At 42.0% G+C, this 14,422-nt stretch overlaps 1 protein-coding gene across 2 annotated transcripts in view; it reads left to right on the plus strand.

Moving 5' to 3' along the window:
• Window positions 1–14,422, plus strand: part of LOC124552230 (protein Lilipod) — a 370,834-nt gene that overhangs the window by 299,197 nt on the left and 57,215 nt on the right. For both annotated transcript variants that reach the window (XM_047126502.1, XM_047126503.1), the window contains exon 9: window positions 1,930–2,161. In XM_047126502.1, the coding sequence (XP_046982458.1) occupies window positions 1,930–2,161 (232 nt within the window). The remainder of the gene's footprint in view (window positions 1–1,929; window positions 2,162–14,422) is intronic.

Here is a 14,422-nt window from a genome sequence, read left to right on the forward strand (position 1 = left end):
CCTTTCAAGACACTGTCCACTCCGTTAAACTGCTCTTCCACAACTGTTGCTGCCTCTGACAGAATTACAAGTCTCAAAGGTTTCATTTCCCCTCCTCAGACTTTTATATCTTCTCGAGATATTTTTTTCCTTTACTGCTTGCTCAGTATACAAATTGAATAACATAAGGGATAGGCTGCAAACCTGTGTCACTCCCTTCTCAATCACTGCTTCTGTTTCATGATCCTCAGCTCTTATCGCTGCTGTCTGGTTTCTGTACAAATTGTAAATAGCCTTTTGCTACCTATATTTTACCTGTTACCTTCAGAATTTCAAAGAGAGCATTCCACTCATCTCTAAATCGAGAACTGCTATAAAAGGTTTATCTTTCCTTAGTAGCTTATCTTGTAAGGGTTCATACATTTCTGTGGAATCCAAACTGATCTACCCCGAGGTCAGTGTCTACCAGTTTTTCCATTCTTCTGTAAATAATTTGTGTCAGTATTTTGCAGTCGTGACTTATTCCCTGATAGTTCAATAATAATCACACACGTCAGCACCTGCTTTCTTTGGAATTGGAATTAATACATTCTTCCTGGAGTCTGAGGGCATTTCATCTGTCTTGTACATCTTGCTGACAAGGCGGAATAATTTTGTCACGATTGGCTCTCCCGAGGCTATCAGTATTTCTGATGGAACGTCATCTACTCCAGGGGCCTTGTTTTGACTCGAGTGTTTTGTTGGCTTCAAGTTCATCTCTAGTGTACAGACCCTCTATATACTCCTTCCACCTTCCAACTTTCAGCTTTTCCTTCTGTGCTTAGAAATGGTTTTCAGCCAGTGTCTATCATTCTTCTAGTTATGTATGTTTCTATATCCTTACATTTGTCCTCTAGCCATTCTGTCAATCTCATTTTTAGACGTTTGTATTTCCTTTTGCCTACTTCATTTGCTGCATTTTTATAAATTCTCCTCTCATCAGTGAAATTCGATATCTCCTGCTATATCTGAGGATTTCTATTAGGCATTGTCTTTTTACCTATTTCATCTCTCAGAGCTCTCCCTGCGTACTCTACTCCATTTCTTTCCCCCGTTTCAGTCAGTTGTTACATACACAAAGCTAAAATGGCTAAAAAGAAACCACGTACATTAAAGTCAAACGAACACACTGTTACGCTCTTGTCGTCTTTCTGGACTTGTTAAAACTGATTTAGATCTGCTTAGTGCACTGAAATACTGTGCCATTTCAACAACTGTATAGTCATCTTGTGGTGAAATGTACTTTTTTTTCATAAGACAACCGGTATGGCACTCATGATTATGTCACACCAATTTACTCGGCGTATATCCGAGAGCTTTAGACTATTAACCCTTGAGCGGGCATGCTCATCTATAAAGTGCACCAAACACAAATGAAATTGTTTTGCACTATTCCATTGTTGTTTCGCAATTTTGAGCCCATACATGTTCGTTCATCATTGCTTCAGCTAACACAGTGATAAATACTGTTGTCATACATCCAAGTGAAAAGTAGTAATATAAAATAAAATAAACATTAGGCAGGGTGAAAAATTATGTTCCGTGCAAGAAAATTACTCAGTTTATGAGCTAACTGCTCAGTCCCACAATGAGGCAGCTGTTTACAATATAATTAGTAATCGAATAAGCAGTTGGCTGGGACTGATGCGGCTGTACTGTTTAAAGTTTTCAGTGGGTCATTACTCTGGGGTAACACGTGTCTGTAGCAACAGAGTGATATAATTAAAGTTCATTGTATTGTCATTTCATTAAACTGAGATTAAAATGTGAATTTGCTCGTACACATTTACCTCGGTAACGTACTTTACATTTATACAAAATACACCACTCGAGGGTTAATTGAAATTTGTGGCCGCATTACGATAAGCGGGCCTCGTGCGGTGGGCTGACAGTAGACGGTGTGCCGTGCAGGACTTCATACTGGGGCTGCGGCCGCTGTCGAAGTTGGGCCCCGTGGGCGCGCTGCTGGAGATCGCGCTCATCTGCTACCTGGTGGCCACCTCCTCGGTGGGCGTCTACACGCTGCCCGGCCTGCGCCGCGTGAAGCCGCGTCGCGCCCGCACGCCCTTCACGCACGTCGTCGCCAACTGCGCCCTGCTGCTCGTGCTCAGCTCTGCACTGCCGCTGCTCGCTCGTATACTCGGTACGTCGCAGGTGCCGTGTCGCACTGTCGCCTTATCTGTGTTAATGAAGGACTGACCTGGTTTGTGGTTCCGGGTGTGTAGTCACAGTTGCAGGTTGCCTCCCTAATTACTCCAATAGGCAAATAAAATTGATTTACAGTATTTTGTATCATTAAAGAGTGAATTTAAAAATTTTGTTATAATCTTAGCTTTAAGAAGTGTAATCTTATATAAAAGGCTTAACACCGTAAGTCAAGTATTACAGTTAGAAACTGTTTGTCTTAAGGCAGTGTAGCTGACGGCACACGAATACGTGGGATTCATTTGTCCAGTACTTGAGGACCACTTCCGTCGGACATCCCAAATGCTGTTCATCTTTTGTGGATATATGGCTATATTTAACTAAAGTAATATACCCAATTGTAAACAGTTGCAGACAGAGGAGTTGATGTGCTGTGAACTTCACTCAGCTCTGATCTGTTTCCGAGGTAAGCCTTTTAAATAGAAGCGTCGAATCACTGCTCGAAACTCACCATTTTCCGTGTTATGAAATAACATGACCTCATTGCTTTAGTCACCTGGAACAATGAAACCGCATGATGGTTTTGGCTGCAGTATTACCTGTCTTCTTAGTGACAGATAACATTGACTACCAGCAAACCGTTTCAATATTATGAGCACCGTCACTTGCATTTTCTAAGGACTTATCGAATGACCTTTCTGTAGCTCAGGAGATTTGACACTATAAACACTGGAACACAGTTCTGACTGTAATCGTCCAGTGTTTTGCAAAGAGGACACTTGGGGACATTCAGTGTAGTTTCAAACCTTTTCCAAACAGTTTCTCCCTTGTAAGTTAAACATAGTGTTTAACAGATTAACTAGTGATAAAAGTAATCAGATGTCTGGAACTGTTCTGTGCTTGGGAGTTTATGGTTTTGTACTGTTCTGAGTTGGGCAGTGCTCCTGTCATAGTGATGCTAACCTGCCCCTTTATTTTTAGTGTGCTGAAATAGATCTACGAAAGTGACTCTAGTTCGAAAACCTAACACTTATCTTTTGCAGTTTTATGTGTGGCACATTTTATCACATCTTCAGAACAAATAAGAAGAAGAGATTACAGTATCCACGAATTTAAATTGATATTATTGTAAATGAACTCTTACTTATTTTACGCCGCCATCCATTAGTAGTCCTTGTTCTCATTGGTGGCACAATTGGTGCACTAGATTTATCCTCCTTGCAAAAATTATTTCAGATTTATCTTTAGTTCTTTATACATTGTTAATACGGAGATGATAGATAAACTCCAGTGGAAGACTGCAGGAGAGACACTCAGTAGCTCGATACGGGCTTTTGTTGAAGTTTCGAGAACATACCTTCACCGAAGAGTCAAGCAGTATATTGCTCCCTCCTATGTATATCTCGCGAAGAGACCGTGAGGATAAAATCAGAGAGATTAGAGCCCACACAGAAGCATACCGACAATCCTTCTTTCCACGAACAATACGAGACTGGAATAGAAGGGAGAACCGATAGAGGTACTCAGGCTACCCTCCGCCACACACCGTCAGGTGGCTTGCGGAGTACGGATGTAGATGTAAATGAAATTTCATGCGCTGTTGAATTAACTTTGTTTCTATTTGGTAAATTCACATTCCATTTAATTTTAGACAGATTCGACCAACATAAGGTTGAACTTAAAACTTGCTACATGTTAGACATAATACATCTCCCCCCAAAACCTTACCCTCAGGAGGTTACATGAAAGATAATAATCAAAACATTAACAAAAGTAGTTCATTTGTACTGTATGACTGTCTAGAAATGTTCTGATAATCTGTAATAGCAGTAATAATAATAATAATAATAATAATAATAATAATAATAATAATAAACATAGTAATGAGAAATTGGAAAACCACATTTAATATCCAAACAAATTCAAATAACATCACATCACAGCCAATACAGATTAAGTGTGGAGTATACCAAGGAGACTCATTAAGTCCTTTCTGGTTCTGCCTTGCTCTGAACCCACTATCCAACATGCTAAATAATACAAATTATGGATACAATATTACTGGAACATACCCACACAAAATCACACATTTGCTATACATGGATGATCTAAAACTACTGGCAGCAACAAATCAACAACTCAACCAATTACTAAAGATAACAGAAGGATTCAGCAATGATATAAATATGGCTTTTGGAACAGACAAATGTAAGAAAAATAGCATAGTAAAGGGAAAACACACTAAACAAGATTATTACATACTGGATAACCACAGCGACTGCATAGAAGCGATGGGAAAAAACGGATACCTATAAATATCTAGGATACAGACAAAAAATAGGAATAGATAATACAAATATTAAAGAAGAACTAAAAGAAAAATATAGACAAAGACTAACAAAAATACTGAAAACAGAATTGACAGCAAGAAACAAGACAAAAGCTATAAATACTTATGCCATACCAATATTGACCTACTCATTTGGAGTAGTGAAATGGAGTAACACAGACCTAGAAGCACTCAATACACTTACACGATCACAATGCCACAAATATAGAATACATCACATACATTCAGCAACAGAAAGATTCACATTAAGCAGAAAGGAAGGAGGAAGGGGATTTATCGACATAAAAAACCTACATTATGGACAGGTAGACAATTTAAGAAAATTCTTTCTAGAACGAGCAGAAACTAGCAAAATACACAAGGCAATCACTCATATAAATACATCGGCTACACCACTGCAATTTCATAACCACTTCTACAACCCTTTAGATCACATAACATCAACAGATACGAAGAAAGTAAATTGGAAAAAGAAAACACTTCATGGCAAGCACCCGTATCATCTAACACAGCCACACATCGATCAAGACGCATCCAACACATGGCTAAGAAAAGGCAATATATACAGTGAGACAGAAGGATTCATGATTGCAATACAGGATCAAACAATAAACACCAGGTATTACAGCAAGCATATTATTAAAGATCCCAATACCACAACGGATAAATGCAGACTTTGTAAACAACAAATAGAAACAGTAGATCACATCACAAGCGGATGTACAAAACTAGCAAATACAGAATACCCCAGAAGACATGACAATGTCGCAAAAATAATACATCAACAGCTTGCCTTACAACATAAACTTTTAAAACAACACGTTCCTACATACAAGTATACACCACAAAATGTACTGGAGAATGATGAATACAAATTATACGCGAACAGAACCATTATAACAGATAAAACAACGCCACATAACAAACCTGACAACATACTCACCAATAAAAAGAAGAAATTAACACAACTAATCGAAATATCCATACCCAATACAACAAATATACAAAAGAAAACAGGAGAAAAAATTGAAAAATACATCCAACTGGCTGAGGAAGTCAAAGACATGTGGCATCAGGATAAAGTTGACATCATACCAATTATACTATCAACTACAGGAGTCATACCACACAATATCCACCAGTACATCAATGCAATACAGCTACATCCAAACATATATATACAACTACAGAAATCTGTAATTATTGATACATGTTCAATTACCCGAAAGTTCCTAAATGCAATATAACACATACCGTACAGTTAAAAGGAAGTGACGCTTGATCAAGGTCCGCGTCACTCCATTTTTAACCGGACTTAACGTCTGAGAAAGTGAAGGAAATAATAATAATAATAATAATAATAATAATAATAATAATAACCAGACATAATGTCTGAGAAAGGAAAGAAAGAAAGAAAGAAAGAAATAATAATAATAATAATAAATTAAACAAAGAAACTATAAAGTCTTCATAATATTCTTGAACTACAACCACTTGGGTGCAGGTGGACTCTACAAATGCATTTCAAATAGATACCTTTGTGTACATGATGTAAATGATACTAAAATTATAGCTATAGCTGTAAAAAAAATTAAGTGAGAAGTGTTAATGTATGTATGTGTTGTATATTAAAATCGTGTATCACATTGTTTACTAAACACTGACCACTTTCATCGCAGGTTCTGTGAATATTATTGCAAATGTAATCATTTTTGACCTCCAGAAACCGTATTCAATCCTGACATCTGTGACTGATAGTTCTATCTCTCACATCCCTTCAATAAATTTAAAATAATAATTTTAAATATAGTTTATTAAAAATTTTTCTTTCAAAAATTCAGTCTTGATCACACCACGTATGCTTCAAGAACATAGGTGATCGGTTTCGGTCATATCACATGAGCATCATCAGACCTGTAATTTAATTTAGAAAGTAATGGAAACCTTACTAGATTGACAATAAAATATGACAGAATGCTTATAAGGATAAAATACGATAAGACTTGTTATACCCATGGCAACCTTTGAAGATGGTAGATGGAGCACTCTTCTCAGCTGCTGTGATGTCGACTGGTGCCAGCAAGTAACAGGCATACGCTTAAATACGAAGATGCTCCGCCTACCTCTTCTCCCTCTACCTCACATCAACCAATCAGTGTAAAACGGGTTCACATAATCGTCAAAACGTAAAAAAATGAAGTACAATAATAACATAAAAATAGATTTGTATAAAATATCTCTTTACAACCATGGAACTACTTAAATATTGTATAAAATATCAATTAAAAGCTTTAAAAATAACTGTACAGATGATGTATACTAATTGTGCCCTCTATGGGCTAAGGTGGTAATACCACAACAGTTTCAAAGTCAACGATGTTGTGAAGGTCTTTGGAATTGTGGCATCATGTCGATATGTGAGTTGTGACTTGACTGCAAGTATACACCTCTGCTAGATTAAGTCTGTCTGTCTTATATTAACATTATTCAAAGATTGCCACGGGTATAACAAGTCTTATTGTATTTTATCCTTATAAGCATTTTGTCATATTTTATTATCAATCTGGTAAGGTTTCTATTACTTTCTAAATTAAATTACAGGTCTGATGATGGTCATGTGATATAACCGAAACCGGTCACCTATGTTCTTGAAGCATACGTGGTGTCATCGAGACTGAATTTTTGAAAGAAAAATTAAAAAAAAAAAATTCTTTATCACTGTTCCAAAAAGTTTATTCAAATTGTTCATAGTTTATTAAGTTATTTGTAAATTATGATCTATGACATAGCACAATGTGCTAGCAAAGGCAATAGGAATATCAAATAATGAAAAATTGTAATACTTAAGTTATTTGCAGGTTATATTTGTCCAGGTTTTTTCTCCTCCCCCCCCCCCTCCCCCCCCCCCCCCCTTCTCCGTCCCCCAAGTAATGTGATACTGATACTCGTAACTCCAGTTTTTCACAAAATATGCAAAGCAAAAACTTACCAAATTAGTCCCTACATAACCAATCCCACATAACCTCCATCCCACGTGAGACACGATCAGTTCGGCTCCTCTGTCGAGGCATGTACCGATCTCCCGTCGCTACAACCCACAAAGTCCTATCGGTCGCGCCGCACCGTCGGCTTCCGTTGCGAGCATAGAATCTGGTGCTGTTTCTGCAGAAAATCGGTAGAGTGGACAAAGGATTTCTGCGAATAGGAGGACAGGTCCGAGATCGTCTGAGCCATCACAGGCGAGAAAATTAATTTTTTTTTCCTTCTTTCTTTCCCTTTAAAAAAAAAAAATGTTCTAGAGTGTATATTGAATAGTGTTGAATAGTGCCATTCCTGATATTGTGTGAGAAACCTTTCGGCATTCAAAATAACATCCAGTCCTCTCGGACCGGATAAATATTCACCATGTACAGTTTTCGAGGTAATCTTACACCCCTCTTCCCGCAAAATAGTGGCAAGTTCAGGTAACAGTGAGGAGGTGGCTAGGGTTTGGGCTCCCTTCTCCCTAACATTGAAATCTGGTGACTGTGGGGCCACGGGAGATGTAGAACTTCACATCGTGCCCACAAAATCGGTCCCGGATGTGGAAGGAATGTGAATGTGGCCTCTGTCGTCTTGCGACACAGTGTCGCCACTAGGGGGACCAACATTGTACAGTACGGTGCACCTGATTGGTTAAAATTGTCACACAATCCTCACAAGTAATGCTACCTAGCAGAGTGACTGTGGGGCCCATGGACTACCACGGTACGGCTCACCAAATTGTCTACGAACCTCTGCCGTGTTTCGCTCTTTGGACGTAAATGCGGCCAGAAGTTTAAACCGGTGTGAAACGACTCTCGTCCGACCGAATGACTTTCTTCGGTTGCTTTGTAGTGCATGAGGCCTCCCGTTACGAGCATTTGCATCACCCATCTGCAGGTGGTCGCTCATGTCGGCACCAATGATGTGTGTCGCTATGGATCGGAGGAAATCCTCTCGGGCTTCCGGCGGCTATCTGATTTGGTGAAGACTGCCAGTCTCGCTAGCGGGATGAAAGCAGAGCTCAGCATCTGCAGCATCGTCGACAGGACTGACTGCGGACCTTTGGTACAGAGCCGAGTGGAGGGTCTGAATCAGAGGCTGAGACGGTTCTGCGACCGTGTGGGCTGCAGATTCCTCGACTTGCGCCATAGGGTGGTGGGGTTTCGGGTTCCGCTGGATAGGTCAGGAGTCCACTACACGCAACAAGCGGCTACACGGGTAGCAGGGGTTGTGTGGCGTGGGCTGGGCGGTTTTTTAGGTTAGATGGCCTTGGGCAAGTACAGAAAGGGCAACAGCCTCAACGGGTGCGGGGCAAAGTCAGGACATGCGGGGACCAAGCAGCAATCGGTATTGTAATTGTCAACTGTCGAAGCTGCGTTGGTAAAGTACCGGAACTTCAAGCGCTGATAGAAAGCACCGAAGCTGAAATCGTTATAGGTACAGAAAGCTGGCTTAAGCCAGAGATAAATTCTGCCGAAATTTTTACAAAGGTACAGACGGTGTTTAGAAAGGATAGATTGCATGCAACCGGTGGTGGAGTGTTCATCGCTGTTAGTAGTAGTTTATCCTGTAGTGAAGTAGAAGTGGATAGTTCCTGCGAATTATTATGGGTGGAGGTTACACTAAACAACCGAACTAGGTTAATAATTGGCTCCTTTTACCGACCTCCCGACTCAGCAGCATTAGTGGCAGAATAACTGAGAGAAAATTTGGAATACATTTCACATAAATTTTCTCAGCATGTTATAGTCTTAGGTGGAGATTTCAATTTACCAGATATAGACTGGGACACTCAGATGTTTAGGACGGGTGGTAGGGACAGAGCATCGAGTGACATTATACTGAGTGCACTATCCGAAAATTACCTCGAGCAATTAAACAGAGAACCGACTCGTGGAGATAACATATTGGACCTACTGATAACAAACAGACCCGAACTTTTCGAATCTGTATGTACAGAACAGGGAATCAGTGATCATAAGGCCGTTGCAGCATTCCTGAATATGGAAGTTAATAGGAATATAAAAAAAGGGAGGAAGGTTTATCTGTTTAGCAAGAGTAATAGAAGGCAGATTTCAGACTACCTAACAGATCAAAACGAAAATTTCTGTTCCGACACTGACAATGTTGAGTGTTTATGGAAAAAGTTCAAGGCAATCGTAAAATGCGTTTTAGACAGGTACGTGCCGAGTAAAACTGTGAGGGACGGGAAAAACCCACCGTGGTACAACAACAATGTTAGGAAACTACTGCGAAAGCAAAGAGAGCTCCACTCCAAGTTTAAACGCAGCCAAAACCTCTCAGACAAACAGAAGCTAAACAATGTCAAAGTTAGCGTAAAGAGGGCTATGCGTGAAGCGTTCATTGAATTCGAAAGTAAAATTCTATGTACCGACTTGACAGAAAATCCTAGGAAGTTCTGGTCTTACGTTAAATCAGTAAGTGGCTCGAAACAGCATATCCAGACACTACGGGATGATGATGGCATTGAAACAGAGGATGACACGCGTAAAGCTGAAATACTAAACACCTTTTTCCAAAGCTGTTTCACAGAGGAAGACCGCACTGCAGTTCCTTCTCTAAATCCTCGCACAAACGAAAAAATGGCTGACATCGAAATAAGTGTCCAAGGAATAGAAAAGCAACTGGAATCACTCAATAGAGGAAAGTCCACTGGACCTGACGGGATACCAATTCGATTCTACACAGAGTACGCGAAAGAACTTGCCCCCCTTCTAACTGCCGTGTACCGCAAGTCTCTAGAGGAACGGAGGGTTCCAAATGATTGGAAAAGAGCACAGATAGTCCCAGTCTTCAAGAAGGGTCGTCGAGCAGATGCGCAAAACTATAGACCTATATCTCTTACGTCGATCTCTTGTAGAATTTTAGAACATGTTTTTTGCTCGCGTATCATGTCATTTCTGGAAACCCAGAATCTACTATGTAGGAATCAACATGGATTCCGGAAACAGCGATCGTGTGAGACCCAACTCGCCTTATTTGTTCATGAGACCCAGAAAATATTAGATACAGGCTCCCAGGTAGATGCTATTTTTCTTGACTTCCGGAAGGCGTTCGATACAGTTCCGCACTGTCGCCTGATAAACAAAGTAAGAGCCTACGGAATATCAGACCAGCTGTGTGGCTGGATTGAAGAGTTTTTAGCAAACAGAACACAGCATGTTGTTATCAATGGAGAGACGTCTACAGACGTTAAAGTAACCTCTGGCGTGCCACAGGGGAGTGTTATGGGACCATTGCTTTTCACAATATATATAAATGACTTAGTAGATAGTGTCGGAAGTTCCATGCGGCTTTTCGCGGATGATGCTGTAGTATACAGAGAAGTTGCTGCATTAGAAAATTGTAGCGAAATACAGGAAGATCTGCAGCGGATAGGCACTTGGTGCAGGGAGTGGCAACTGACCCTTAACATAGACAAATGTAATGTATTGCGAATACATAGAAAGAAGGATCCTTTATTGTATGATTATATGATAGCGGAACAAACACTGGTAGGAGTTACTTCTGTAAAATATCTGGGAGTATGCGTGCGGAACGATTTGAAGTGGAATGATCATATAAAACTAATTGTTGGTAAGGCGGGTACCAGGTTGAGATTCATTGGGAGAGTGCTTAGAAAATGTAGTCCATCAACAAAGGAGGTGGCTTACAAAACACTCGTTCGACCTATACTTGAGTATTGCTCATCAGTGTGGGATCCGTACCAGGTCGGGTTGACGGAGGAGATAGAGAAGATCCAAAGAAGAGCGGCGCGTTTCGTCACTGGGTTATTTGGTAACCGTGATAGCGTTACGGAGATGTTTAATAAACTCAAGTGGCAGACTCTGCAAGAGAGGCGCTCTGCATCGCGGTGTAGCTTGCTCGCCAGGTTTCGAGAGGGTGCGTTTCTGGATGAGGTATCGAATATATTGCTTCCCCCTACTTATACTTCCCGAGGAGATCACGAATGTAAAATTAGAGAGATTAGAGCGCGCACGGAGGCTTTCAGACAGTCGTTCTTCCCGCGAACCATACGCGACTGGAACAGGAAAGGGAGGTAATGACAGTGGCACGTAAAGTGCCCTCCGCCACACACCGTTGGGTGGCTTGCGGAGTATCAATGTAGATGTAGATGTAGATGTTAGACGGTTTTGTAACTCCGGCTTGTCCTGCAAGTCCCTGCTTACAGAGCTCCCTTCGCGTGCCACTTTAGTCCCGACAGAGTTTGCTTGTGCGGCAGTCGGTTCTGCGGTGACTACAAAAGCTGTTGCCATCTTATTTTTTGTCACAATTCTCTTCGACGAGCACCTGTCGCGGTCACTTGACACTCACTCCCGTCTCTGCTGCAACTTATCGGACAGTATTCCTCCAGTTTCCCATTGTGAAATATAAATCTTTGATTCGGTGCCTTTCGAAACGCCAAACATTTCAGCTACCTCGGCTATGACCCCACTCTATTTCTTCTCGGACCACAAATAAATTAGAATGTAATGGTCACTGTGATACTGGAATTTTAATGAAAGTGATTTATGGTAATCACATAATTATTCTGATATTATCAGACATATCCATCATTCCGTGGACTGATGACCTCAGTAGTTACGTCCCATTGTGCTCAGAGCCATCCTTCCACAACAAATTGATAGTTTCAGAATTTCGTGCATATTTAATGTATGGGGAGCAATTTGCATTTTATATTTACATTCTTGCTTAACATTTAATCGACCTATTATTGTAGTGATTTGATTTCTAATTTTCTCAGCTGTTACACTCTGTGATCAGAATATAGTTGTGTTAATTCATTTGTACAGGCTAGTTGTAACGGTCTTTACGGCCTGGCCGATGTGAGCATAAAACACTACGAAAAAGTTTGTGATCGATGAAACCCAAATCGGGCACCGTATTGTCACTGTAGGGTTCCCCGAGAGAACGAGAACGTACTCTGTGGAAAAGCTTCCGGTGGGTGCAAACTGTAAAGAGTTCTCGATTGACTGCTTTCTGCTCGATTTGAGACCTTGGACCCATTGTAACACTTATTCTCATTTATTGACTTTTCTTTTAACTGAAATGTAGATGGAAAATTATCAGATGTAGAAGCAATTACAGGTGTGCACCGGGAAAGTATTTTCGAACCCTTGCTGTTTGTGTTGTATATCAGTGACTTTGTGAACAAAATTAATAGTAGGTAGCCTCAGACTTTTTGCACGTGACACAGTTACCAATCCCCCCAGGGGGTCCACAACTCTTTTGTGGACACGTGCGTAGCGAGCTCGGGACCCCGAGCTCATGTGGCCCTCCTTCCTTTCCGGGCTGCATACCTTCCCTTTCCGCATCCTTCCCCGTTCCCCATCTTCGCCCCCCCCCCCCCCCCTCACCGCTGGCTCTTTCCTTCCCTTTCTCCCCCTGTGGGAGTATGGTTTGTGCCAACGTCCGGAGACGGATGCTCGAAACTGTTCCAAATTCCTTGCTTTCTACACTTGCAAGTCTTCGTCCTTCCTCTGTCCTCTTTTCCTTCCCTCTTCTCCTTGCCCTTTTCTCCGCTGCGGCGTTTGAGACCCCTCTTCTTTCCTTTCCCTTTCTCTTTTTTCCTCCCTGTGCGTGTCTGAAGGCCGACCCACGCACTTCCATGCGTAGCCGGTGACGGGGTAACGCGTAATTCCCCGCCCCGGGTAGACAGGTAGGACACGTACGTACCCCCTGGTAACGGCCAGGCCCAGGGAGGGGTGATTACCCGAGCTGATACCTTCCGAAAGTGCCAATTGGTCCCTCCGTCCGTTTGTCGGGAGGTGTGACCTGAGGTGTGAACAATCACCTAAGGCGGGAGTGCCCTCAGTGAGGGACCCCACAAGGGAGGAGCGCGCCATTGGAGACGCCGGTAATCATGGGGGATTCTTCCGCAATGGTTTCCTCACCTTCCACTATGTCTGCTCACAAGCGTAAGTTCACTGAGTCTCAGCCACAGACAGTTCTTCCATCGTTGCCACAGTTCCTTGTTGTTTCTCGGTCTGACGAAGGTCACGACTTCTCCACGGTCAACCCTTTCATTATTCAGAAAGGTGTCGATGCAATTGCAGGTCCTGTAAAGTCTTGTTCCAGATTACGGAATGGCACCCTGTTGTTAGAAACAAACAGTGCCCTCCAGGCACAAAAATTGCTGCGTACTTCTCTGCTTCACACCTTCCCTGTCCGGGTGGAAACGCACCGTACCTTAAATTCCTCGCGTGGAGTCGTTTATACACGCTCCCTCGATGGATTGTCTGACGACGAAATTCAGCACTACCTGTCTGACCAGGGCGTAACGGCTGTTCATGGGGTTATGAAAAGGGTTGACATGAACATCACTCCAACCCGCACTGTCTTCTTGACATTTGACAAAGTTCAACTCCCATCGAAAATCAAAGCAGGCTATGAGATAATTTCCGTTCGCCCTTATGTCCCAAACCCTACGCGTTGCTATCGATGTCAGCGGTTCAATCACACCAGCCAGTCCTGTTCCAATCCGGCCAAATGTGTTACGTGTGGCAAGGATGCCCATGAGGGTGCTTGTCCACCTCCATCCCCTCGCTGCATCAACTGTATGGGTGACCACGCTGCTTCCTCTCGAGATTGCCCCATTTTTAAGGACGAAAAGTTCATCCAGGAAATAAGGGTGAAGGAAAAGGTGTCGACCTTTGCTGCTCGAAAATTATTCGCCAGTCGACAGCCCACCGTGCCTCAGACAGGAAAATACAGCACTGTCCTTGCTTCTCCTCGGCCAACAAAGGAGGCGGCCACGCAGACTTGCGACCTCACCTTTAGTGCCACGGTCGTCAGATCGGCCAGCTCAAAGATCACTCATTCAACCTCACCATTTCGCCTGCCCACTCTCTGGCTCACTCTTTG

Source organism: Schistocerca americana, chromosome 10 (assembly GCF_021461395.2).
Source record: "Schistocerca americana isolate TAMUIC-IGC-003095 chromosome 10, iqSchAmer2.1, whole genome shotgun sequence".
NCBI lineage: Eukaryota > Metazoa > Arthropoda > Insecta > Orthoptera > Acrididae > Schistocerca > Schistocerca americana.